Here is a 27,522-nt window from a genome sequence, read left to right as displayed (position 1 = left end):
TGGCCCATAGTAAGTGCTTAAAAAATACCATAGTGACTATTATTTGTCTATGGGTGTGGTGAATCCTGGAAAGAGAAGTGCTGAATCCGAGGTCCTGGCACACTGTGTACACAAAAAGGCAGTGTTTAATGTTTGCTCTGCCTGGCACAGTTTCCGCTATTGTCTCTTGTCCTTTTGAAGCTTCTGTGAAGCCATTTAGGAAGCGGCTCTCCATTGCTCGACAATATGCAGCAAGTCACTGGCGGTTTTCTAGGATGCAGCGTTGTCTAAAACTTTGTAACTATACCTAATATATAGTTTATATACTTTGTGTACATATATTTACAAAGTTTTAGGCAATATTTGTTTTCTGTTGGGAAGCAGGATAGCCCAGGGGACCCAGCCCGGGCCTGGGAGTCAGAGGACCTGGGTTCGCCCCGGCCCTGCCCCTTGCCTGCTTCATGACCCTGGACAAGTCACTTCACTTCTCTGTGCCTCACTTGCCTCATCAGTCAAATGGGGATTAAGACTGTGAGCCCCATGTGGCACGGGAACTGTGTCCAACACGATTGGCTTGTGTCGAGCCCAGTGCTTAGTACAGTGCCTGGGATGTAGTAAGCGCTTAGCAAACACCGTTAAAAAAAAAAAAGAGCCAGAAACCACGGGGCAGAGAGAGTCGAAAGATCATTTCACCGAAGGGCTGCAGAAAGGTTTCCCGGCTTTTCACCACTTGCAGTGCCTTGCAGCCGGCCAGCTGGCGGGCTCTTGCCCGGTCCAGTGGACCTGGCCTTTCCCCACATTCCATGGTCTCTCCAGGGGCTCCATCTGCCTGCCAGCTTCCCTGGAGGTTGGGGCTCTGCCCTACTCATGGCGGGCACCGGGGAGAGAGGTGCCACCCTGTGGATCGCCCAACGGCGAAGAGGAAAACCCTTTCCACATGGCTGCTTCTGCTTCTGTTTCCCACCCTCCGTAGTCTCTCCCCCTCACCTCCATCACCTCGCTTCCACACTTCACCTCCCCGTCACCTCGTCACCCTGCGTCACCTCTCCCCTTACTTCCCTCCCTGTCACCTCACTTTTCCCACGTGGCCACCTCCCCCAGCACCTCCTGCCCTGCCATCTCCCATTCTGTCACATCACCTTCTCTTGTAGCTTCCCATGTCACATCTCCCACCCTGTCACCTCATGCCCTGATACCCCACCTTCCCTAGTTACCTACCCCCGACACCTCCCACCCCAGTTGCCTCCCACGCTGCCGCTTTGCCTCCCCATAGAATGGAAAGAACACAGGCTTAGGAGTTGGAGGATGTGGGTTCTAATCCCAGCTCCGCCACTTGTCTGCTGTGTGACCTTGGGCAAGCCACTTAACTTCTCTGGGCCTCAGTTACCTCATCTGTAAAATGGGGATGAAGACTGAGAGTCTCACGTGGGACAACCTGATTACCTTGTATCTACCCTAGCGCTTAGAACAGTGCTTGGCACATAGTAAGCACTTAACAAATACCATAATTATTAATCATTATTATTGCATTCCCCTTTCCCTGCCAGCCTGGGTACCTCCCTCCCTGTTACCTCTTGCCCTGTCACTCCTCTTCCCCCCCTCAGGTCACCCAGGATCACCTTGCCTCCCCACATCACCTCCTTCCCTGCCGCTTCCTGCTCCGTCTCCTCCTGCCCTGTTACCTCACCTTCCCACATCACCTTTCCCCGTCACCTCCTGTTCCGTCACCTCACCTCCCCACATCACCTCCCTCCCTCACCTCCTGCGGTCACCTCACCTCCCCACATCGTTTTCTCCTGTTGTCTCCTGCTCCCATCTGCTCTGATACCATCTGCCCCATTACCTTTTGCCCTGTTGCCTCCTGCCCTGTTGCAGTCCTCCATCTCACTTTCCACCCTCCCTCCTCCCCTGATCACACCCCCTCCATCATCACTCGTGCATCACTTCCCTGTCCCCTTTCCCCATCCCACCTCTCTCCCGCTTATTTCTCCCTCCCAATTATTCCACCCTGAGTTCTCTCCCTAACCATCCATTCCCCACCACTTACCGCCCCCTTCTCCCCAAAATTCTGTAAATTTTCACCCTCACACTTCAAGCAGCGTCATTCAGATGCCTGACCCATAAGTGGACTGCAGCCTGTACCTTCTGAGCTTCACTTGCTGCTTCTCTCTCCAGAATTTGGTGAAAAGCGGCCCAGGCTGGGAATACCAGACTTTATGCTGCTGGGCCATTAGATGAATTGGTATCTCTGGCGGAGAAGGAATCTCATACCACCTCCCTGGAGTTTTACCAAATTGTTCCCCACTTACTCAGAGTTTTACTTGGTTTGGGGAATTTTTTTTTAAAGGATGCCCTTTTGGACTCATAACAATGGAAGGGCGATTACAGTGAGAAACAGAATGGCCTAGTGGGTAGCATATGAGCCTTGGAGTCAGAAGGACCTGGGTTTTAATCCTTGCTCTGCCACTTGTTTGTTGTGTGACCTCAGGCAAGTCACTTCACTTTTCTGGGCCTCAGTTCCCTCATCTGATTCAAAACCTGTTCTCCCTTCTACTTAGACTGGGAGTTCCATGTGGAACAGGGCCTGTGTTCAACTTGATTAGCTTGGATCTACCCCAGCGCTTAGTATGGTGCCTGGCACATAGTAAGTGCTTAACAAATAATATTAAAAGAAAAAGAGGGCATTCTTCTCAAGTCCAGAGGCTAGCCTGCTGAATTCACCTGTGAGGATCCAGTGAGAACATCCCTTATTTTTTGAAGGGGTGGGGAGGGAGTTGGCAGTCACCAGACTGTATCCCCAGAAAACACTGCGGGCCTTTCAAAGCAGTTCTGGTTTAAGCTTTCTTCCCTTCCCATTTAATTTCCTGCATGGAAGAAAGCCCATTCTCGGGGATTCCTTGCTGCTTTCTACACACAGGCTCTCTGTTCCCGGCTCCAGGGTGGGATCAGGAAGAGCACAGACGTAGGCAGCCAGGCTGGCATTGGACACGTGGCCGCATCTCTAGCCTGGAAGCTTGTTGTGGGCAGGGAACGGTTGATGTGATGATGATATTTGTTAAGCACTTACTATGTGCCAAGCACTCTTCTAAGCGCTGGGGTAGATACAAGGTAATCACAGTGTCCCACATGGGGCTCACAGTCTTAATCCTCATTTTCCACATGAGGTATCTGAGGCATAGACAGGTTAAGTGGCTTGCTCAAAGTCACACAGCAGACGAGTGGCGGAGCCGGGATTAGAACCCACGTCCTCTGACTCTCAAGCCTGTGCTCTTTCCACTAAACCACGCTGCTTCTCTGTCTACCCACTCTGTTGTACTGGATTCTCCCAAGCACGCAGTACACTGCACTGCACACAGTAAGCACCCAATAAATACTCTCGAGTCCTTCTTGAAGCCTTCCCTGATTAATATCTCATCCCTGCCTGCCCTTAACCCTGTTTTTCCTCCCTGCTGCCTCTCCCATTCACTTAGTCCCACCTGCTATGCCCTTAGGTACATATCTGTAATTTTATTTATTTATATTGATGACTGTCTCCCCACCTCTAGACTGTAAGCTTGTTGTGGGCAGGGAATGTCACTACTTATTGTTATACTCTCCCAAGTGCTTAGTACAGTGCTCTGCGCACAGTAAGCGCTCAGTAAAAACGAATGTGTGAATGAATGAACTCCCTAAGGCCTTAGCAACTGCCCCAACCCCCTCCTCCCACACAGCACTTATGTCCTCATCCTTCACTTCTCTATGCCTCAGTTACCTCATCTGTAAAATGGGGATTGAGCCTGTGAGCCCCACGTGGGACAGGGACTGTCTCCAAACCGATTTGCTTGCGTCCACCCCAGCGCTTAGTATGGTGCTTGGCACATAGTAAGTGCTTAACAAATACCTCAATTATTATTATTATACTCAGTCGCTTCCCTCTGCCGTAATTTATTTTGACGTCTTGTGTTCCCCTCCAGACTGGAATCCCTTTGAGGTCAGGGATCATGTTCAAATCTGGCATTCCGTAAATGCCACTGATTGTATGAGTGATTGATTGGTACAAACTTAGGTGCCCTCTCATCTGTCTTTTCTTTTCTTTTTTTTAAAGTGGTACTTAAGTGCTTATTAGGTGTCAAACAGTGTTCTAAGTGCAGGTTAATTGGGTTCTAGTCCCTGTCTCTCAGTAGGGAGAGCAGGGATTTAACCCCCACTTTACATTTGGGGAAAGCCAGGCACAGAGCAGTGAAGTGACTTGCCCAAGGTCCCATAGCAGGTAATCGGTGGAGCCGGGAAGAGAACCCAGGTACTCTGAGGCCCCGGCTCTCTTTCCACTAAGCCACGCTCGCTGCTGCTCGCTCATCCCAGCCCCCCCAGAGAGACCCGAATCCTTCCACTTAGGGCTGAAAAGACCCAAGATAGCACCTTCTGGCTTGTTTCCTCATTGAAGCCCACTCCCTTTAGTCCCTGTCCCCTTTCCACCTCTGCACTCTTAGGGAAATCCAGGCCCCTCTTTTTTTTTCAAGGTTATTTGTTAAGTGCTCACTCTGTGCCAGGCGCTGTACTGAGCACTGGGATAGAGCCAACCTAAGCAGGTTGGACACAGTCCAGGTCCCATGTGGGGCTCACAGCCTTAATCTCCATTTTACAGATGAAGTAACTGAAACATGGGGAAGTTAAGTGACTTGCCCAAGATCCTACAGCAGACAAGTGGCAGATCCGGGATGAGAACCCAGGTCCATTGACCTCCCCATCAGGGGTTGTGGCTGCTAGGTCCCATTGCCCTGGTTCCAAGACTGGGGGTTAGGGATGGGTTGAGGGCGAAATATTCCTTTCCTGGAATATTCCTAAAAGCGGATGTCATTTCAGGTGACTATTAATGGGGTGACCTCTGAGATCAGCCTTTAGGTTGGATGTTCCCGGGCCCCTCCTTCACCCCACCTTCCTCCGGGCAACATGTCGGAACGTTGCATCCGTAGCTTTGGAATTTCCAAAAACTCCCTCCAGCTGGTCTCAACCTGGGTTCAGTGAGCCCCTCTGCAGCACCCAGAGGCGCACACAGATTGGAAATTTTTCCGGGTCTGCCTCTGCTGCTGCTGGTCGGAAGCATCCTTAACCTGTTCTCCAAGCCCAGCGGGCCCGTCCTTGGCTCAACGGGTTCTAACCCCAGTTCCGCCACTTACCTGCTCTGTGACCTTGGGTAAGTCTCTTCACTTCTCTGGACCTCAGTTACCTTATCTAGAAAAGGGGGATTGAGACTGTGAGCCCCATGTGAGACAGGGACTGGATCCAACTGTATTTGCTTGTATCCGCCCCAGGGCTTAGTACAGTGCCTGGCACATAGTAAGTGCTTTACAAATACCATAATTCTTCTTCTCTGGGCCTCAGTTTCCTCATCTGCAAAATGGGGAGTCAGTCCCTGTTCTCCCTCCTACTTGAACTGTGGGAACTGATGATGCTGTATCTGCCCAGTGCTTAATATGGTTGGTATGGTGTAAGTGCTTAACAAATATCACAGTTATTGTTGCTATTATCATTGCAATTATTATATTCTGGAATAAAGGTCAGAAAGAGAATGGTTTATTCGAAGTACCTAGTAAGCTCTTTGAGGGTTAGGGATCGTGTCTCTGTTACATTCTATTCTCCCAGGCTTAGTTCAATGCTCTGCACACGGTAAGTGCTCAATAAATCTCATTGAGGATGGTGGTGCTTGCAGTGGGGTCAGCTTTTCCCAGTGACCATTAAAAGTACCACTGAAATTTGATGCTTGGCCGGGAACTTCACAGAAACATTAGCCCTTTCCCACTACTCCATTTGTTTGACATTCAGTAGAGTCCCTTGTCAGAGTCAGGGGCAAAGCTCCTGCTGGTTGGAAATTTTTGGTTTTTTTAATGGTATTTGTTAAGCTCTTATTATGTGCCAGGTACTAAGCCTGGGGTAGAGCCAAGATCCTCAGGTCCTGAAAATGTCTCACAGCATTAAGTAAGAGGAAGGCATTGAATCCCCATTTTCCAGATGAGGGATCTGAGGCCCAGAGAGGTGAAATGACCTGCCCAAGATCACACAGCAGACAAGTTGGAGAGCTGGGATAATAGTAATAATAGTAATGATGGTATTTGTTAAGCAATTACTATGTGCCAAACACTGTTCTGAGCGCTGGGGTAGATATAAGGTTATCAGGTCTCCCACGTGGGCCTCACTGTCTTAATCTCCATTTTACAGAAGGGGTAACTGAGGCACTGCGAAGTCCCGCTGACTTCTGTTAAGTGACTTGCCCGAAGTCACACAGCTGACAAGTGGCGGGGCCGGGATTAGATCCCACGACCTCTGACTCCCAAGTCCGTGCTGTTTCCACTAAGCCATACTGCTCACTCTTTTACCCCTTCCCCCGCCACCTGGCCCAGAGGTACCCCGCATTTCTTTTGCAGACCCATGCACTCCAGTTTCTGGGCGTGCGCCCACGTGGGGACGATGGCCATCTGGGACAAACCAGGCCGCTCCTGGAGCGGCCCATGCACGGTCATCCTGCTGCAGACCTTGGTTAGGTTCTGGGAGGACAGGTTCGTCACCTCCACGATAACAATGGGAGGTCGGCCGTGCCCAGAAAGACTGGGCTGAAGCCAAGGAGGAAGGAGCACTCACTTTAGATCCCAGGTCTTCTGACTCCCAGGCACGAGTTCCTTCTACTAGGCCACTCTGCTTCCCCAATTTTTCAGTCTTCCCCCGCCCTCCCTGCTGCTAGTCTGGCTGCCTCTTGCCCCAGGTTCCACCGGCCAGCATGTTGACGCACAGATGAGCCCCGGAGTTTTCCCTTTGTCCAGTGAATTCCCAATAGGCGGTCCTCCTCTTTCGCCTCGTCGGGAAGTTTGGACAAGGCTCTAATTCCGATTTTGTATTTGCAGGTAAAGGACTTAACGAAATACCTGGACCCCAGCGGGCTCGGCATCATCAGTTTCGCAGACTTCTACCGAGGGATCACAGCCATCAAAAACGGAGGTCAGTTGGCCGACGGTTAAACCGACCAATCCCCCGATCCCTCAAAGCCTCTTCCTTTGGTCCTGTCCAAGCCTTTCCAAACATTGAGATGCAGGCTGGCATAACGGAAATAGCGTGGGATTGGGAGTCAGGAGACCCGGGTTCTAACCAATCGATCGGAGGTATTTATTGAGCGCTTACTGTGTGCAGAGCCCCGTGCTAAGTACTTGGGAGAGTACCGTACAACCGAGTATATGAAGGGGGAGGGAGTTCCAGGCCAGAGAAAGGATGTGGGAATGGGGTCGGTCCTGAGATAAACAAGATCAAGACACAGTGAGCAAGTTGGCACTAGAGGAGTGAGCTCAGTGGGGTGAGGTGGAAGGGAGAGCGATGATTGAGAACTTTAAAGCCGATGGTGGGGAGTTTCTATTTGATGTCGAGTTGGATGGGCAACCGCTGGAAGTTCTTGAAGAATGGGAAGAAGCGGACTGAATGTTTTTTTAGAAAGACAATCCAGTCAATGATCCAGACAGCAGAGTGAAGTATGGACAGGAGTGGAGAGATCCGGGAGGCAGGTAGGTCAGTGAGGAGGCTGAAGTAGTAATTATGGTGGGATAGGGTAAGTTGTTGGGTCAGCATGGTAGCAGTTTGGATGGAGATGAAAGGGCGGATTTTAGCGATGTTGTGATAGAGCCAACAGGATTTGGTGACAGATCCAATTGGGTTGAACGTGAGAGAGGAGAGAGATAAGTAGAGGATAATGCCAAGTTTACGGGCTTACGAGATATCGTCTGCGGTGCTAGGATCGTCGAGAGGAGGTCGGCTGAGGTTAGGTGGAAAGATGAGGAGGTCTGTTTTGGACATGTAACGATTGTGGTGTGAGGGGGACATCCAATTAGAGATGTCATGAAGGCAAGAGAAAATATGAGGCTGCACAGAAGGACAGAGATCAGGATTGGGAGATGTAGATTTGGGGTTCATCCACATAGAAATGGTAGTTGAAGCCATGGGAGCTGATGAGTTCTCTACAGTAGTGGGTATAGATAGAGAATTAGAAGGGTACCCAGAACCGAACCTTGAGGGACCCCACATTTAGGAGGTGGGAGGCAGAGGAGCAGAGGAGGAGCCTGCGAAAGAGACTGAGAATGAGCGGCCAGAGAGATAGGAGGAGAGCAGGAGAGAACAGTGCTGGTGAAGCCCAGCTCTGCCACTTGTCTGCTGTGTGACCTTGGGCAAGTCACTTAACTTCTCTTTGCCGCATTTCCTTCATCTGTAAAATGGGGATCAAGACTGGCAGCCCCATGTGGCACACAGACTCTGTCCAACCTGATTGCGTTGTGCATAACCCAGTGCTTAGAACAGTGCCTGGTACATCATAAGTCCTTAATCAGTGCCATAAAAAAAAGCCAAAATCGGGTAACATTTCCAGGAGCAGGGGTGGAGGACAGGGTTGAAGGCACCCGAAGAGTCGAGGAAAATTAGGAAGAAGTAGAGGGCAATAGATTTAGCAAGAAGGGGATCATTGGTGACCTTTGAGAAGGCTGTTCTGGTGGAGTGGAAGGGGCAGGAGCTGGATTGGAGGAGCTCAAGGGGAGAATTGGAGGAGAGGAAGTGGAGACAGCGGGTAGGCAACTTGTTCGAGGAGATTGGAGAGGAACGGTGGGAGGGAGATAGGGCGAAAACAGGAGGGAGCCATGGGGTCAAGGAGTGTTTTTTTTACATAGGGGAGATACGAGAATGGTTGAAAGCGGTGGAGAACAAACCACTGGAACGTGAACAGTTGAAGATGGCGGTCAGGGAGGGGACAGATGTTTTAATAAAATAGGAGGGGATGGGGTCAGAGGCGCAGGTGGAGAGGGTGGATTTTGAGAGGAGGTGTGAGATCTCCTATTTCCTTGTTGCCTTCCTTGCCCCAGTGGGAAGAAAACCATCGAGAGAAGAGAAAGCCAGTGGTCCTCCCGAGACCCCTCACCCAGTCATCAATTCCTGTGTGTGGGTCATAGTAGTAATTGTATTTATTAAGCACTTACCGTGTGTGGAGCACTCTAAAAAGTGCTGGGAAAGAATCCAATCAATCAGTCTATGTATTGATCAATCTGTTGTATTTATTAAGTTCTTACTGTGTGCAGAGCCCTGTACTAAATTCTTGGGAGAGTACAGCATAACAGTTGGTGGATACATTCCCTGTCCACAAGAAACTAGCAGTCTGAAGGGAGAGACAGACGTTAAAAGGAATAAATAAATTACTTATTAATTAGTAAATTACGGATTTACTAATTTACTAATTTATTTACTAATAATTTTTTTACGGATGTGGATATAAGTGCTTGTGAGACTGAGGGTGGGGCAGATATCAGATACCCTTAGGTCACAGATTCAAATGCGTAGATGAAACATGATAATGGTGTTTAAGTGCTTACTATATACAAAGCACTGTTCTAAGGCCTGGGGTAGATACAAGGTAATCAGGTTGTCCCTCATGGGGCTCAGAGTCTTAACCCCCATTTAAAGATCTGGTAACTGAGTCCCAGAGAAGTTATGACTTGCCCAAAGTCTCCCAGCTGACAAGTGGCGGAGCCAGGTTTAGAGCCCACAACCTCTGACTGCCAAACCCGGGCTCTTTCCGCTAAGCCACACTGCTTCTCAAGGGAGAGGGATTTGGAGAAAAGAGAGCTTAGTCAGGGAAGGCCTCTTGGAGGAGATGTGACCTTAATAAGGCTTTGAAGCAGGGCAGTATTGGTGGTGGTCTGGCACATGTGGAGAGGGAGGGAGTTCCTGGCCAGAAGGAGGACTTGGGAAAAGGGCAAGGGAATTAGATACAGTCCCTGCCCCTCAGGGGCTCCCAATCTGAGTTTACAAGCAGGAGGCGGGGACTAGTGACTGACCCCTCAGGAGCAATAATAAAAATAATGATGATGGTATTTGTTAAGCGCTTACTATGTACCAAGCACTGTTCTGTGCACTGGGGTAGATAAAGGGTAATAATGTGGGGCTCACAGTTTTAATCCCCATTTTACAAATGAAACAAGAAAACACCAGACCATCATAAGAGGCGAAGACTATTATGTAAAAGAGACCTGCATTCTCAGGCAGAGACTTATTGGTTGTTCCTGATTGGTGATTCCACATCTGTGTGCTCCAGTTTCCGCTGCTGTTCGCCAAACAGACAGATCAGCTTCCTCCCTCCAGACTGTAAATGCCTTGTGGCCAGGGCGACGTGTCTTCTAATTCTATTATATTGTTATATTGTACTCTCCCTAGCACTTATATAGTACTATGCACATGGTAAGCGCTTAACCTAGTAGAAGGAGCCTGGGTTTAGGACTCGGAGGACCTGGGGTCTAATCCCGGTTCTATAACGTATCTTTTTTTTAAAATGGTATTTAAGTGCTTACTATATGCCAGGCACCGTTCTAAGTGCTGGGGTAGATACAAAGTAATTGGGTTGGATACAGTCTCTGCCTCACATGGGGCTCACAGTCTTAATCCCCATTTTACAGATGAGGAAACTGAGGCACAGAGAAGTGAAGTGACTTGCCCAAGGTCACAGAGCAAACAAGTATTGAAGCCGGGATTAGAACCCATGACCTTCTGACTCCCAGGCACGTGCTCTATCCATGAGGCCATCCTGTTTCTTATGCTTCTCATGCTGCCACCTGCCCTCTGACCTTGCGCAAGTGACTTGTTAACAGTGCCTAGCACATGGTAAGTGCTTAATAAATACTATTAAAAAAAACCCCACTAACTCTTCAGTCCCAAACATAAGGTCTCTGCACCAACAACAGTGGACCTAAGAATCATTGTTTTGTCATCTTATTTGTCATCATCATCATCAATGATATTTATTGTGTTTTATTGGGTGCAGAGCACTGTACTAAGTGCTTGGGAGAGGACAGTAATACAGTTGGTAGATATGATCCCTGCCCACAGTGAGCTCCCACTCTAAAGGGCAAGAGAGACGTTAATGTAAATAAAAATGTATATGATATAATTTTTATATATAGACATAAGGGCTGTAGGCTGAGCATGGGGCAAATATCAAGTGCCCAAAGTTCACAGTTCCAAGTGCAGAGACAATGGAGAAGGGAGAGGGAGCTGGGGAAAAGAGGGCTTAGTCAGGGAAGGCCTCTTGGAGGAGTCGTGATCATAATAAGACTTTGACGGTGTGGATGATGGTGGTCCGACGTGTATGGAGGGGGTGGATGTTCCAGGCTAGAGGGAGGATGATGGAAAGGAATCGGTCGTGAGATAGACAAGATAGGGGCACAGTGAGTAAGCTGGCGCTAGAGGAGCGAAGTGTGCGGACTGGGCAGGAGTAGGAAATCAGTGAGGTCAGGTAGGAGGGGGAAAGCTGATTGAGTGCTTTAAAGCCAATGGTGAAAAGTCTATGTTTGATGAAGAGGTGGATGGGCAACCGATGGTGGTTCTTGAGGTGAGAAGAGATGTGGACACTGGGGTTTTTTGGTTTTTTTGGAAAAACGATCTGTGCAGCAGAGCAAAGTATTCTTAGAAAAACCCCCTAAAGTCAGCAGGTGGAGAGCCAGAGGAAACATATGCTTCGCTGCAGGTCAGCCACTGTCCCCCAGTGTCTCTTTCGTCGAAGTCGCTTTCAGCCGTAGCTACCCGACTTCACGCGCCAGCGATTCAGTGGGATCCTGAAACCGAGCCAAAGAAGATTTTCCACCTAATGACCACCGGGCCAAGGCCGCTGGGAAAAAGAAATTAGAGCAGAAGCAGCAAGGGATCTCGCAGTTAGCCACGATGACAAGCCCGAGGTCTGCTCGGGTTATAATTCTAATCAATCGATGGTATCTATTGAGCGTTTTCTGCATGTGCAGGGCACCGTACTAAGTGCCTGGGAGAGGTCACTACAACAGAGTTTGCTGACGCATTGCCTACCAATGATCAGTTTACAGTCTAGAGGGGTGGATTGGATAATAATAATAATAGTGATGAATAATTATGGCATCTGTTAAGCACTTACTATGTGGCGGGCACTGTTTTAAGTGCTGAAAACAGCGCTGAGCGATGTAAACAGAAGCATCGTCTGCAGTCACGGATTAACATCAGCCCCCTACTTATTTCCCAGCAGCCCGCTTTTCATCACGTGTCTCTCCTTCGGGGAAGCTTCAGAAGCGGAGAGCTCTGTCCCGCGTCATCTTTTCCAGTAGTTTTGCCTCCCAGCGGCCTTTGTGATAGGAAAGCGAAAATCAACAAGGGGAGTTTCCCTAAGATTGTCTGCTCCCTGAGGGCAGGGAAGGAATGGCTCCTACCCACCCCAAGCACTGAATACAGTGCTTCGCTCACCGGGCTCCCACCAAATGTCACCGATCGATCATTGGTATTTACTGTGCGTCTGCTGTGTGGCAAGTACTGTTTTAATTGCTCGGGAGAGAACTCTGCCCACAAGGAGTTTACAGTCGTCATTCAGTTAATCAACAGGGACCACCAAGAATCACATGGCCCCAGATGACCTTCATACTGAGCCCAAGCCTGCTACTCCCTCCCTCAAAATCTGGCAGATCACAGCTCTCCCCACATGAGGAGCCGTGTGAGAAGCAGTGTGGTCTAGTGGAATGAGCCTGGGCCTGGGAATCAGAGGACCTAATCCCTAATCCTGCCATCGTGTTCTGGAAAGAATGCTGATTGAAAATCATCATTGTGGAAGAGCCTGTTGTACCTCTACAGATTGTGGCCTAGTGGAAAGAGCCCGGGCCTGGGAGTCAGAGGACCTGGGTACTCATTCTAGCTCTGCCCACTTGTCTGCTGTACTACTTTGGGCAAGTCACTTTGCTTCTCCGGGCTTCAGTTTCCTCACCTCTGAGCCCCAAGTGGGACCTGGTGATCTTGAATCTACTCCAGCGCTTAGCAATAATAACTGTGGTATTTGTTAAGCGCTTACCTTATGTCAGGCACTGTTCTAAGTGCTGGAGTGAATACAAGCAGATTGGGTGGACACAGTCCCTGTCCCACATGGTGCTCACAATCTTAATCCCTATTTTACGGAAGGGGTAACTGAGGCCTAGAGAAGTGAATGACTTACCCATGGGCACATAGCAAACAAGCAGTAGAGCTGGAATTGAAACCCAGGTCTTTCTGACTCCCAGGTCTGTGCTCTATCCACTAGGTCTCGCTGCTTCAGTGCTTGACGCGTAGCTTAACAAATATCACCATTATTATGGCTCCCGAAAGGCAGGTGATGCCTCTGTGGAGAGCGATGGGAGAAAGGCTTTCGCTGAATATTGGCCGGGTATAATATATTATATAATTAAATAATAGTACCCTGAGGTAATAGCTGTAGTAGCGTTTATTAACCGCCTATAGTGTGCAGAGCACTTTGCTAAGTGCTGTGAAAAAGTACCCAGGTGGAAATTAGGGTCAGACCCTGTCTTTCAAGGGGCTTCCAAACTATGTAGGTGGCGGAGAGGCAGAGGACAGGAGCAGTGAAGGACTAATACACTGAAATGGCCTAAGGGACGAGGAGAAATACTCAATACTCAAAATCGAAGTCAGTAGGGAGCCATGGTTGGAGGAGCGGACTTTCTTCTTGTGATTCAGAGTCCACAGCCATGGCCCCGCGGCCACCAGCTCCTAAGCTACACAAGGACCAGATCAGACGCAGGCCCTGTCCCACCCGGGGCTTCCAATCTGTCTCATCCCCATTTTACAGAAGAGGAAACAGGTTTAGAGAGGAAAAACGACTGGCTTCAGGTCCCACAGCAGGTGGGGCAGAGCTGGAATTAGAATGTAGACCTCGTGACCCAGAGGCCCGTACACTTTCCAGCAGGCCACAGTGCTTATTATGGTCTTAAATCTGTACTCTGCCACGCTGATTGAAGCACTTATATCCCATCTTGACTACTGCATCAGCCTCCTCACTGACCTCCTGACCTCCTGTCTCTCCCTACTCCAGTCCATACTTAACTCTGCTGCCCAGATCATGTTTCCAAGAAAACATTCAGTCCATGTTTCCCCACTCCTCAAGAACCCCCAGTGTTTGCCCATCCATCTCCACGTCAAACTCTTAACCCTGGGTTTTAAAGCCCTGAGGGAGCTCACCCCCTCCTCCTTTACATGGCTGATTTCCTGCTACAAGCCCAGCCCACACACTCCTCCTCTAACCCCACCTTAATCACTGTGCTTGTATTTCATCTGTCTCATCGGCAGTCCCTTGCCCAAGTCTCGCCAGGAACTGCCTCCCTCTTCATATCCGACAGAGGACCAGTCTCCCCACCTTAAAGCCTTATTAAAAGCTCATCTCCTCCAAGAGGCCTTCCCTGACTAAGCCCTCATTTCCCCCTCTCCCTTCTGCATCCCCCTTGCACTTGGATCTGTCCTCTTTAAGTGCTTGATATTTACCCCACTCTCAGCCCCACAGCACCTAAGTACATACCCGTCATTTATTTTAATGCCCATCTCCCCCTCTAGACTGTAAGCTCCTTGTGAGCAGGGAACCTATCCGCCAAGTCTGTGGAATTGCACTCCCTCAGTGCTTAGTACAGTGCTCTGCACACAGCAAGCACTCAATAAATGCCATCAATTGAGTGACTAAGAGACGCAGCGTGGCCTGATGGATAGAGCAGAGGCCTGGATGTCAGAAGTCAGTACTTAGAACAGTACTCGACACATAGTAAGCATTTAACAGATGCCATTATTATATGTTAACTATATTGGATGTAGTTCCTGTTCCACCTGGGGTCCCCAGTCTAATAATTATATTTGTGGTATTTGCCCTTTTTATAATTAAATGGTATTTGTTAAGTACTTCTTGTGTGCCAGACACTGCACTAAGACTGGGGTAGATACAAACTAATCAGGTTGGATATAGTCCATGGCCCACATGGAGCTCATGGTCTTAATCCCCATTTTACAGATAAGGTAACTGAGGCCCAGAGAAGTGAAGTGACTTGCCCAGGTTCACACAGCATACAAGAGGAGGAGCTGGGATTGGAACCCATGTCCACTGACTCCACGGCCTGTCCTCCTTCCACTAGGCCACACTGTGTCCCTTAAAGTGCTTACTATATACTAAGCGCCAGAGTAGATACCAGACACTCGGGTGGGACACATTCCTGGGGCCCCGGCGTAAGAGAAAAGGAGTTCTTCAAGGAAATTGGCCCTGAGGTTTTCATTTTCCCGCTAACGCTTAGGAGGTCAGTCGCCAGGGGGGAACTGGCGGATTCTGTGGAGATGCTTCTAACTTGGAAAGACTCCAGGCCTGATTAAAAATGAACCAGCTTGGTATGGAAAATAAGTTTGATGCAAGCTCAAGTGTTGAAATATATGGGCCTCATGTAGGGCAACAAGAAATCTAAAACAGAGGTCCTCTCAATCTTTCACGCTCTGCTCTGCCGCTGCAAAGAGCCGATTTTCTTGAACGTCCGTGATGTTCAGCTTGGGGTAAATGGAAGACTGTTAGGTTCCGGTTAAATTGGGAGTCAGGGGCTTGGGGAGAGGAACGGGAAGTAATGGGGCTAATTAAAGAGAGTAATGGTAGTAGAGGGGTTACCATAGAAGGACTGCAGAGGGTTTTGGGAACCGGAAATCAGAGCTTTACAAGGGACAGATGGTGTTTACAGTGAGCTGAAAATCACCACCACAAACAGAAAAACGGGACACATTTCACGTGGACCTTTAAATTTATGCGACGGCATCAGTGTCTGAGAGAATGTTTAGCTGCCTATAAAAAGCAGAAAAGTGACAGTCGCACAAAGATAACCGGGCTTGGAGGGGGTTGAAAAGGCAAGCGAAGTCCACGATGTTTCTATTGGGAATGAATTTCCCGAGTTGCCAATGTTCCTAACATTGCTGCGGGAAATAGAGAAAGGCCGGTGTGCTAAGAGCAGAGGATTGGGCCCAGCTGCAGAAGCGGTGTGGTTTAGTGGAAAGAACACAGGACTGGAAGTCAGCACGCAGGGTTCGAATCCTGGTTCTGCCACTTGCCTGCTGTGTGAATTTGGGTAGGTCACTTCTCTGGGCCTCAGTTTTGGCATCTGTAAAATGGGAATTAAATCCCCGTTGTCCATCCCCTTTAGGCTGTGAGCCCCATGAGGGACAGGATTAATGTCTGACCTGATTAACTTGCATCTACCCCAGTGCTCAGAACAGTACTTGACATGAAGTAAGCACTTAACAAATACCATTAGAAAAGGAAATGTGAAACTGCAGCAAAGGAGAGAGATCAAGGCTGGAGAGGTAGATTTAGGAATCACCTGTATAGAGTTGGTTGTTGAAGTAACTGGAGTGAATGAGTTCTCTAAGGGAGTGTGTATAGATGCAGAATCGAAGGGGACCTAGAAGTGAGCCTTGAGGGTATATCGTACTTTCCCAAGAGCTTAGTTCAGTGCTTTGCATGGTGAGCACTCAGTAAATACAATTGAATGAATGAAAGAAGACTCCCACGTTTAGTGTGTGGGAGGCAGAAGAGGAGTCCACAAAAGACTGAGAATGAGCAGCCAGAGAGATAGAAGAACCAGGAGAGGATAGTGTCAGAGAAGCCGAAGGTGGATAAAGTTTCCAGCGTTCCACTGTCGTAGTGGGAGAGAAGCAAGGATGAGGTTGTAGACTGTGAATTCGTTGTGGGCAGGGAATGTCACCGTTTGTTGTCGTATTGTACTTTCCCAAGCGCATAGTGCAGTGCTCTGCACATAGTAAGCGCTTAATAAATACGATTGAACGAATGAGGCTAGGTGAGAAAGTTGATTCCAGTCAGTGCTGTTGTTTGATTGGGCAGTGTTGCTAAGGAGATGGCGGGAGGAGGTGTGTGAACTAGTCAATCAGCAATCCATGGTATTTACTGAGCACTTACTCCGTGCAGAGCACTGTACTAAGCACTTGGGAGAATCCAGGACAACAGAGTGGGAAGACCCCTTCCCGGCCCGCATCGAGCTTCCAGTGTTGAGTACTGAGGTGCAACCACATTTCCAGTGCCGGCCTGAATGCCTGGGTCTGTGGTCGTCCTCATCCTGCCGTGGAGCCGGGAACAGAAAGGGAAGAGGGCAGAGAGAATTCTACCCGAGAAGGCATTTTTTTTTCTTTCATTATTTGAGTTTTTATAGGAAACTAAAATCTTGAGCTGACTAAAGCCCAAAGGCCTCAGAGAAACCCGGGAGGTTTTTCCGTATAAATGGGAGAAGCCCGTTGGACCCGGTGACTATTTTAAAATGTTGAAATAACTGCTTGGGAGAGACCTATCCAAATCAAATGCCAAGCTGATCCTCCCCAAAACAATCTCAACTCAAAAGATTTCATTACCGGTTTGGAGACTGATGAATCAGAGGAGCTACAGAACGCTAATTGGTACCAATTGTGGAAACGGGGCAAGACTCTCAAACCCGGGCCAGAAATAGAGTGTGATTCACACCGGAACCGTCTGCAAGTTCTCGGAGCCGTAGGGCTTTGTTTTTAGGGCACCTCTTGAACCCCGACTGGATGTTGGCACCCTCTCTAGACAGCATGCTCCTCGTGGGCAAGGAATGTGTTTACAACTTAACAAATGCCACCATCATCATCATCAACTGTGTTGCAAGGTTCTCTCCTAAGCACTTAGTACAGTGTTCTGCAGACAGTAAGCACTCAATACCTACGATTGATTGATTAAAGTCAGCCTACCCTCCATTTATATTTATTAAGCGCTGAGCACTGTACTAAGTGCTTGGGAAAGTACAATACAACAATAAACAGTGACAGTCCCTGCCCACAACGAGAGCTCACAGTCTGGAGGGCGGGGAAGCAGACATGGTTACAAATAAAGACAGCAATACAAATAAATAAAATGACAGATATATACGACTGCTGTGGGGCAGGGGGAAGAGCAAAGGGAGCTAGTCAGGGTGACGCAGAGGTGAGCGGGAGATGCAGTCAGCCTATATTTTCACAACTGCTCCAGCCCAGAGCAGAGAAGATATTCTGAGGCTTCAGGCCTCGTCATCAGCCTCCTCAGTGATATTTATTGAGCGCTTACTGTGTGGAGAGCACTGGACTAAGCGGCCGGGAAAGCACAATACAACAGAGTTGGTAGACGTGTTCCCTGCCCACAATGAGCTTAACAGTCTAGAGGGGGAGACAGATGTTAATATAAATATGTAACATAGATACTGTAAGTATATCTACGGATGTAAGATACATTCAAATGGGTGATCTATCTCAGGTAGATTAGATGTGGTCGTGTCATACGCGGGGTGTATTTTAATTAGTCATATTTTTTGATTCCTTACTGTGCAGAGCACTGTACTAAATGCTTGGGAGAGTACAGTGTAAAAGAGTTGGTAGGTACGTCCCTGACCACATCGAATTTGTAGTCATATGCACTTGAACTCATTGGGTAGTGAATTTATTTTATGCAAGAAGCTTAATGAGGGCTAATGTAGATTTTCATTGGCTTCTCACTTTATGACCAACTTGGCTAGTTTTCGCAGCACAGTTTAGTGGATAGAACAAGAGCCTGGGAGTCAGAAGGACCTGGGTTTTAATGTCGGCTCCGCCACTAGTCTGCCTTGTGACCTTGGGCAAGTCCCTTCACTTCTTGGTGCCTCAGTTACCTCATCTATAAAATGGCGATTAATACTGTGAGCCCAGTGTGGGACAGGGACTGTGTCCAACCTGCTTAGCTTGTGTCTGTCCCAGAACTTAGAACAGTGTCTGGCACATAGTAAGCACTTAGCAAATACCATCATCATCATCATCACCATTTTCCTTCTCCACCAGAAACCCACCAGAAGTTAGGTTTTCTTGTGAAAACCAATTCCATTAACCCCAGACCAGTGCCATTAAACCAATGCCGTGGTTTAATTAATCTGTCAGATTGGTTTAATCTGAATGATGATCAGATGGGAAAGGTCCCGATCTCACGGGGGACTCGCGAGCTTAAGAGAGAGGAGAGTAGTTGGTATTTTATTCCCCCTTTTACAGATGAGGAAACTAAGGCTCAGAGGGTAAAGTGACTGGCCCGGGACCACCCAGCAGGCCAGGAGAGGAACTGGGACTAAAAACCAGCCTCTCTGACCGCCCTCTTCCTGCCCCCCACCGGCCCGGCCTGTGCTATTCCCACTACAATTGATGGGAAGCAGCCTGGCCTAGTGGGAAAAGCCCGGGTCTAGGAGTCAGATTCTAATCCGGGTTCCACCACTTGCCTGCCGTGTGACCTTGAGCAAGTCACTTCACTTTTCTGTGCCTAACTTTCCTCAACTGTAAAACTAGGGATTCAATACCAGTTCTCCCTCCTACTTAGACTGTGAGGTCTGTGAGGGACAGAGACCGGCTTGATTAACAGGTATCTACCCCAGCACTTGGGAATAGTACTGGACACATAGTGCATAACAAATCTAATAAAAATGATGATGATGATAATAATACTAAAATAAGCCTTAGTGCCTCTCTTCATTACCAAGATTGGAACTGGAGGTTGTCTGGATTCATTCATTCAGTTGTATTTATTGAATGCTTACTGTGTGCAGAGCACCGTACTAAGCTCTTGGGAGAGTACAATCAACGATAAGCAGACACGTTCCCTGCCCACAACAGATTTTGGTCTTGCTTTTAGTTCTTCAGAAACAAGTGCAGACCCATCTACTTTTGCCTTGAATAACATGGCAGATGATATAGCCCGTTGACCCAGATTCAAGAGAAATGGTGAGGGTATGATACTGGTGATATCCACAGGCCTCATTTCAGGACGAAACAGGCAGGGAATTGCTCAAAATGGGTCATTTCTGGGATTTATCTCATTCCGTCGGAGCCAAAGGGTTGCTCAGCCTGCCTGGGAATTTTCCACTCCAGAAACTTGGCTTTTTCTTCCTGGTTTGAAAGTTGAAAGAGTGTGGTGTGAAAGATTCATCAGGGCTGGGAGCACAAGAGCTGGGATTTAAAGTTGATTATGTCATATCCCAAATCCAGACAAGTCGACGTGTCCTCATTAATTTGTCTTTTGCAGCCGGACCCGAGCTGGGCTCTGTCTGCCCTGAGCTACCCCATGGCAAGAGTTGGGAACCTGAGATGGCTCTTACTAGTAGTAATAAGAGTAGACTGTAGACTGTAAGCTCCTTGTCTTCAGGGATCACATCTACCAGCTCCGTGTTTTCCCAGGACTAAGGACAGTGTAACAAATACCATTAAAAAAACCCCAAGCTTTCAGCCTAGAGGGGGAGACAGGCATTAGTATGAATAATTCAGTAATTTATAATATATAATTTATAGATACGTACGTAAGTGCTGTGGGGTTGAGGGTGGAGCAAGTATCAGATGCCCAGAGGTCAGAGATCCAAATGCAAAGACACCAAAGAAGGGAGAGGGGACTGGGGAAAAGAGGACATAGTCAGGAAAAGCTTCTTGGAGGAGATGTGAAGGTGGGGAGAGTGGTGGTCTGATGTATGTGGAGGGGGAAGAAGTTCCAGGATAGGACAATAATGATAATAATAATAATTGTGGTATTTGTTAAGCTCTTACTATGTACCAGGCACTGTACTAAGCGCTGGGGTGGATACAAGCAAATCGGGTTGGACACAGTCCCCATCCCACATGGGGCTCACAGTCTCCATCCCCATTTTCCAGATGGGGGAACTGAGGCATAAAGAAATGAAATGACTTGCCCAGGGTCACAAAGCAGACATGTGGCGGAGCTGGGATTAGAACCAAGGACCTCCTGACGCCCAGGCCCGGGCTCCATCCACTCAGCCACGCTGCTTCTCAATATGTCTACCTTGAGATTCCTTGAATCCTCTGGTACTGAATTCTCCCAGGCATTATTTGGCACAGTACTCTGCACAACAGTAAGCACTCAGTAAACACCATCGAATGTGATGATTCTTTTTGATTTTCCGAGACCCAGAGAGAGGCAGTGGTCTCCAGCAGTACATGTCCGTGCTTTTATTCTCTGTGACATCCAATTGAGAGAATAGAGAATACCCTTTGGTTCTCTGAGGACTATGAAGTAACTGTGGAGCGGAGAAACTTAGGGGACCAAATAACCGAACCCCACGTTACAGTACGTAGAGTAACTTCCACCCACCTATCCTGGAGCCTTCCTCTCTAGACTGTGAGCTCCTTGCAGGTTGGGGATGGGTCTACCCACTCTATTGTGTTGGACTCTCCCTTAATACCTTGCTCTGCCCGCAGTAAACGCTCAGTAAGTACCATTGTTGATGATGATGGTGGTGGTATCTGTAATTTATTTTAATGTCTATCTCCCCCTCTAGACTGAAAGCTCCTTGTAGGCAGGGATCGTGTCTATTAACTCTGTTGTATTGTCCTCTCCCAAGCGCTTAGTACAGTGCTCTACCCATTATAAATGCTCAAGAAGTATCATTGACGACGATGGTAGTGGTGGTATCTGTAATTTATTTTTATGTCTGTCCACACCTCTAAACTGAAAGCTTCTTGTAGGCAGGGATCATGTCTGTTAACTTTGTTGTATTGCCCTCCCCCAAGTGCTTAGTACAGCGTCTACACACAGTGAGCAGTCAGTAAGTACCGTTGGTGGTTTGATCGTTGATTGGAATAGAGATTCGGTGGGGAGGAGTTTGGGCAGTTAAGCTCACAACCCATGCAGAATTAATGAGTTTTTCAAAGGCCGGTGAGGGGATTAACTTGCTTTGCTGTCGGCCTCCTTGATATTCCGAGTCCACCCTCCATTGCCGATGGCTCGAAATGACACCGATTACTGAGATTTATTGATTTTCCACTCCCACCGGATTCGATCCAGATGGCTTGAGAGTTTCTAAGTCCTAGCAGGCCTCCCTGGGTGGGTAGACCGAGTTTCTTCTGACAGAGACCTCCTTTTAGGTTTGCCCTCATCCTCCCGAGAGAGCTGGGAGAAGAGTGGTGTCCTCACCATGTAGACAACAAGCCCGTGGGACAGGGAGTGAGGTCTTGAGGGCGCCGTGTCCAGCCGACAATCCCCGGCAAAGTCCAGTCCTTGCTTTTAGAAAGTACTGCCTCTTCTCAGCATAATCTGCCAGGATGAAGACTAGTTTTAATAATAATATACTAATAATAATTACAAAATAATAATTATGGTATTTTAGTGCTTACTATTTGCCAGGCACTGTACTAAGTGCTGGGGTGGAAACAAGCAAATTGGTTTAGACAGACTCCCTGTCCAACGTGGAGCTCACAGTCTCAATCCCCATTTTTCAGCTGAGGTTAACTGAGAGGAAGGGAAGTGACTTGCTCAAGGTCACACAGCAGACAAGTGGCCCAGACGGGACCCATGACCGTCTGACTCCCAGGCCTGGGCTCTACCCACTACACCATGCTCTGCTCCACATCACACTCCATCATCTCGTCCCCACCTGTTTCACCTCACTGATTTTCTGTTACAACCCAGCAAGGTCACTTGGCTCCTGTAACACCAACATGCTCCCTTTGGCCTGAAACTCCGTCTCCCTTCATATCCGACAGACCACCACTCTCCCCACCTTCAAAGCCCTCCGAAAATCACATCTTCTCCAAGAGGCCTTCCCTGACTACGTGCTCTTCCTCCCTACTCCTTCTCCCTTCGGCATCACCCTTGCACTTCATTCAATATTCAATAGTATTTATTCAGCGCTCACTATGTGCAGAGCACTGTACTAAGTGCTTGGAATGTACAGTTTGGCAACAGATAGAGACAATCCCTGCCCAGTGACGGGCTTACAGTCTAAACGGAGGAGACAGACAGCAAAGCAAAACAGAACAAAACAAAAACAAGACATCATCAAGATAAATAGAATCAGGAGGATGTGCACCTCATTAAGAAAATAAATAGGGTAATAATAATATATACAAATGAGCACATTGCTGAGGGGAGGGGAAGGGGGAGGAGCAGAGGGTGAGGGGGGAGGGGAGAGGGTTGGATTTGCACCCGTTATTCCCTCCACCCACAGGCCCACAGCACTTATGCCCATATCCAAAATTTATTCTCACATCTGCCTCCCCCTCTAGTTGGTAAGCTCCTTGTCTACCAAGTTTGTTTATTGTGTGCTCCCAAGTGCTCAGTATAGAGGTCTCCACACAATAAATACCATCGTTTGATTGTAGTAGTATATTTATTTATAGGGCTTCTGTCGAAAGCATCATCATCATCGATGGTATTTGTTGAACGCTTACTGCGTGCAGAGCACTGTACTAAAAGCTGCTTTGTCGAGTGCTGTCGAGTCATTTCTGACCCGTGGCGCTTGCATGAACACACCATCTTTAGAACATCCCATCTTCTGTCATAAGATCGTTCCAATATGTGTATCCTTAAAGTTTTCTTGGTAAAGATACCCAAGTGGCTTACCATCGCTGCCTTCCGCGCGGTCAAAACTCGAGTCTTTGCCGTTGTCTCTGATCAATGTTTTGATCCCTTGTTCATTCGCCTATTGACTCTTTGCCATTGCTGCTGCTGCCCAGCACAACTGAATCCAACTAAAAGCTTGAGGGAATCCAATACAGAAGCGTTGGTAGAAACGTGCTCTGTCCACCACGGGATGCAATACACTGACTGTGCTAATTATTCTCTGCCCATGTGGAGATCACACACTAATAAGGGAGACAAATGGAAGTTCTCTGTGGGCAGGAATTCTGTTTGCCAACTTTATTGCATTGGACTCTCCTAGATGCTTAGTACTGTGCTTGCCCACAGTGAGGACTCAATAAATCCCACTGATTGATGTTAAAAAAAACAAAACAAACGAAAACCACCAAGATTTTGTTTCAGTGATATATTACCTATCTGCACATCCATTGGAGAAGTAATAGAGTCGCCAAATTAAAACTGCTTCCTTCTTTCTCGCCAAACTTCCTAAAATGCAACTAAGTCTATGAGAGAAACCTTCACGAAATAATTTGTCAAGGGAGTTGCTTTTTGTCTTTCATTTGAAACTATTCCATTCCTCTCCCATCTTCCCATCTGTCCCAATCTCACCTCCTCTGAACACCTGTTGAAGCCCCCTTCCGTGTGGGGCAGGGCCTGGGTCCAACCTGATTAGCTTGTGTCGACCCCAGCGCTTAGTACAGGGGCGGGCACATAGGAAGTGCTTTACAAGTGCCACAGTTGCCCTTATCGTCCTCATCATCTTTATTATTACATTATAGTAATAACCCTCATGGTAGGGAACGAGTCTACCAACATACACTTAGTACAGTGCTCTGTACACAGTAAGCGCTCAAGAAATAGTTGATTGACTGCATGATTGATAATAAGAGCCCCGATGAGGCCTAGCACGTTTGTGGTGACGTCTAGCTCCCCAGCCCCTTCACCTCCTGTCCTTTTACCAAGCGCCCGTCACTTAGTGACACTGTTAAAGGCTGAGTGTTTTCTCTCTCTGTCTCTCTCCGTGTCTCTGTATCTCTGTCGGTCTGCCCCCCGGCCCCAAGCAGACCCCGAGAGCCAGCTGTACGACATCGGATACACCCAGGACGAAGACCCCCCGGCCTGCCCCGATGAATTTGATGACTTCGTTACCTATGAGGCAAGTGCCAGAAGGGTAACTGGAAACGGGAGAGCATGTCTGTTTGCGTGCGTATGTGTGGTTCGCATCTGCACGTGTGTGCCTGAGAGTGCCCGTGAGCCCGTGTTACTTGGGACTTGGCACCCCTAGGATTTGACGGGCTATAGCCGTACCGTTGCAGCGTGGCCTAATGCAGAGGGCCTGGGCCTGGGAGAAAGAGCACCTGGGTTCTAATCCCAGCTCTGCCCCTCGCCTGCTGTGTGACCCTGGGCAAGTCACTTCACTTCTCTGTGCCTCAGTTCCCTCATCTGCAGAATGGGGATTCAATACCTGTTCTTCCTCCTACTTAGGCTGTGAGCCCCAGGTGAGACCGGATTATTCTGTATCTACTCCACCACTTAGTACGGTGCTTGACCCATAGTTAACATTTATCAAAGATCCCAGTTATTATCATTAGTATTAGGAAACGGAGGCCCCGTGGAGATCCAACGGGTGGTCTGATGGGCTTCAGGAGGGTATTAAACAGCAAGTTTCCAGACTTCCGAATTTGTTCGTGGGTCGTGTTGTCCTTTGTGACAGACACATCTGGCCTCGGTCCGACTTCAGAACCTCCGACTTCAGAACCCCCGTCTTCTGGAGCGGTGCTAAATTACCTTCATCCTGAGCTTTGCAGTTGGGAGGAAGCTGGATGATCCACCCCGAACAGAGCAGGAATAATAATAATAACGGTATTTGTGAAGGGCTTACTATGTGCCAAACACTGTTCTAAGTGCTGGGGTAGATACAGGCTAATCAGGTTGTTCCACATGGGGCTCACAGTCTTAATCCCCATTTTACAGATGAGGGAACTGAGGCCCAGAGAAGTGAAGCGACTTGCCTAAGGTCACACAGCAGACAAGTGGCAGAGCCGGAATTAGAACCTAAGACCTCTGACTCCCAAGCCCGGACTCTTTCCAACCTTCCAAGTTTCAACGGCCTCATCTGCAGGCTTCTAATCCCTTAGAGTGTCCCGAGGTGTGCTGGCATAACGATAATGGGAATAATAACGAGAAGAGTGGTGGTACTTGCTGAGTGCTGCACTAAGCTCTGGGGTAAACGCAAGATCATCAGGTTGGACACAGGCCCTGTACCTCATTAGAGAAGCAGCGTGGTTCAGTGGAAAGAGCACGGGCTTGGGAGTCAGAGCTCATGAGTTCGAATCCCGGCTCTGCCACTTGGCAGCTGTGAGACTGTGGGCAAGTCACTTAACTTCTCTGTGCCTCAGTTACCTCATCTGTAAAATGGGGATTAAGACTGTGAGCCTCATGTAGGACAACCTGATTACCTTGTATACCCCAGCGCTTAGAACAGTGCTCTGCACAGAGTAAGCGCTTAAAAACTACCAACATTATTATTATTATTATGAGGCTAACAGTCTAAGTAGGAGGGGAACCAGGTATTTAATTCCCATTTTACAGAAGAGGAAGCGGAGGTCCAGAGAAGTGAAGTGGGGAGCAGTGTGGCCTAGTGGAAAGAGCACAGGCTTGAGAGTCAGAGGACCTGGGTTTTCATCACGACTCTGCCATTTATCTGCTGCAGGGCCCTGGGCAAGTGGCTTTGAATTTCTCTGTGCCTCCGCTACCTCATCTAAAAGGAGGATTAAATAGTAATAATAATACTTTTGGTATTTAAGTGCTTACTATGTATCAGGTACTGTACTAAACTCTGAGCCCCATGTGGGACATGAGCTGTCTCCAACCTATCTGGTACCTACCCCAGAGCTTACTACAGTGCCTGGCATACAGAATATGAACAACAAATACCATTAAAAAAGAAGAAAAAGTAACTTGTCCCAGGTTGAAAACCCAGGTCCTCCATCTCCCCGGCCCGGGCTCTTTCCACAAGTCCACGCTGTGATATTTGCAAGCCTGGGGGGCTAATGGGCCGCTCCCCGACCCGTGAGACCGAAGGGCAGCCCAGAATGGTCCAGCAGGCCCATGATGTCACAGTCCCCGCCGAGAGCCGGGCTGTCGGAAAGGGCAGAGCCGAGGACACTGTGAGGTTTTGTGTTTTTTTTTTAATTTTTAAAATTTTGTTTTCATTTCACCTACAGCCAAGTTCCATAAAAAGCTCCTCCTTTCTCTAAAGGCAATTGACTCATTGTGCCCTTTGGCTCTATATGCCCTCCCTAACATATCCAGAGCTGTTGTCACAGTGTCAGCATCTGTCGTCTGTAATTGTGGCCTTCTGGCTCGCCACACATCTTGGGGTGTGCAATCTAGGAGGCCCAGTGGCAGAAGGTGGGTTGCTGCAATTATCCTCTCAGCAAACCATTTCCTGGCACCATCGAGTCAGACCGGGTGCACGGAGAAGGGCTTTTGGAGCGCATTTAGATTTCTGTCCCGGTTTGCTCATCCCACTGACCGTAGACTCTAAGCCTTGGTCCCTCTGACAGTGACTCGAGTGGCCACCCGGCCGCCTGAGGGGTCCCAGAAGCCAAATGAGTGGCCGAGTTGAAGAGACCCCCTGCTCGGTCGGCTAAAATAGATCTTCTGAATCTGAAAAACGGGGTCCGCGTTCCCGCTGCATCCCACCCCTGGGGCTCTGTTCCATCCTGCCTCAAGACTGTGATGGTGAAGAAGGGAGGGGTGGACTGTTGAGTGCGGGGCGTCGTGCTGGGAAACGGTTGGAGGGGAATCCGTCCCTTCCTCAGGCTCTCGAACAGGAAGTAGGGAATGCCTGATTCTGGCCGCGTGCTCGAGCTGGTGAGGTGGGAGGGCAGGGGGAGAGGGGCAAAAAGATCCAGAGTCAACAGAGCCCAGGGCTGACTGGCTATAGACTGGGATGGCTGTGAGCCCTCTCATTCATTCATTCAGTCATATTTATTTAGTGCTTACTGTGTGCAGAGCACTGTACTAAGTGCTTGGGAGAGGACAATACAAGTAAACGGTGACATTCCCTGCCCACAGTGAGCTTACAGTCTGGGGGGAGACGGATATCAATCCAAATAAACTGACAGCTATGTACATAAGTGCTGTGGGGCTGGAAGTGGGGAAAGAGCAAAGGGAGCAAGCCAGAGTGATGCTGAAGGGAGTGGGAGATGAGGAAAAGTGGGACTTAGTCTGGGAAGGCCTCTTGGAGGAGATGGGCCTTCAATAAAACTTTGACGAGGGGGAGTCATTGTCTGTCTGATTTGAGGAGGGAGGAC

At 48.6% G+C, this 27,522-nt stretch overlaps 1 protein-coding gene across 4 annotated transcripts in view; it reads left to right on the top strand.

Annotated features, from left to right (window-relative positions):
• RAB11FIP3 (RAB11 family interacting protein 3) overlaps positions 1-27,522 on the top strand; it is a 119,400-nt gene that overhangs the window by 35,183 nt on the left and 56,695 nt on the right. For 2 of the 4 annotated variants that reach the window (XM_029048936.2, XM_029048938.2), the window contains exons 2-3: positions 6,855-6,948; positions 24,265-24,356. In XM_029048936.2, the coding sequence (XP_028904769.2) occupies positions 6,855-6,948; positions 24,265-24,356 (186 nt within the window). Of the gene's footprint in view, positions 1-6,854; positions 6,949-24,261; positions 24,357-27,522 lie in introns of all 4 variants that reach the window. The other 2 variants (XM_029048935.2, XM_029048937.2) reach the window with 1 other exon arrangement.

The sequence above is a fragment of the Ornithorhynchus anatinus genome, chromosome 21 (genome assembly GCF_004115215.2).
Source record: "Ornithorhynchus anatinus isolate Pmale09 chromosome 21, mOrnAna1.pri.v4, whole genome shotgun sequence".
NCBI lineage: Eukaryota > Metazoa > Chordata > Mammalia > Monotremata > Ornithorhynchidae > Ornithorhynchus > Ornithorhynchus anatinus.
This window is presented reverse-complemented; position numbering and strand designations above follow the sequence as displayed.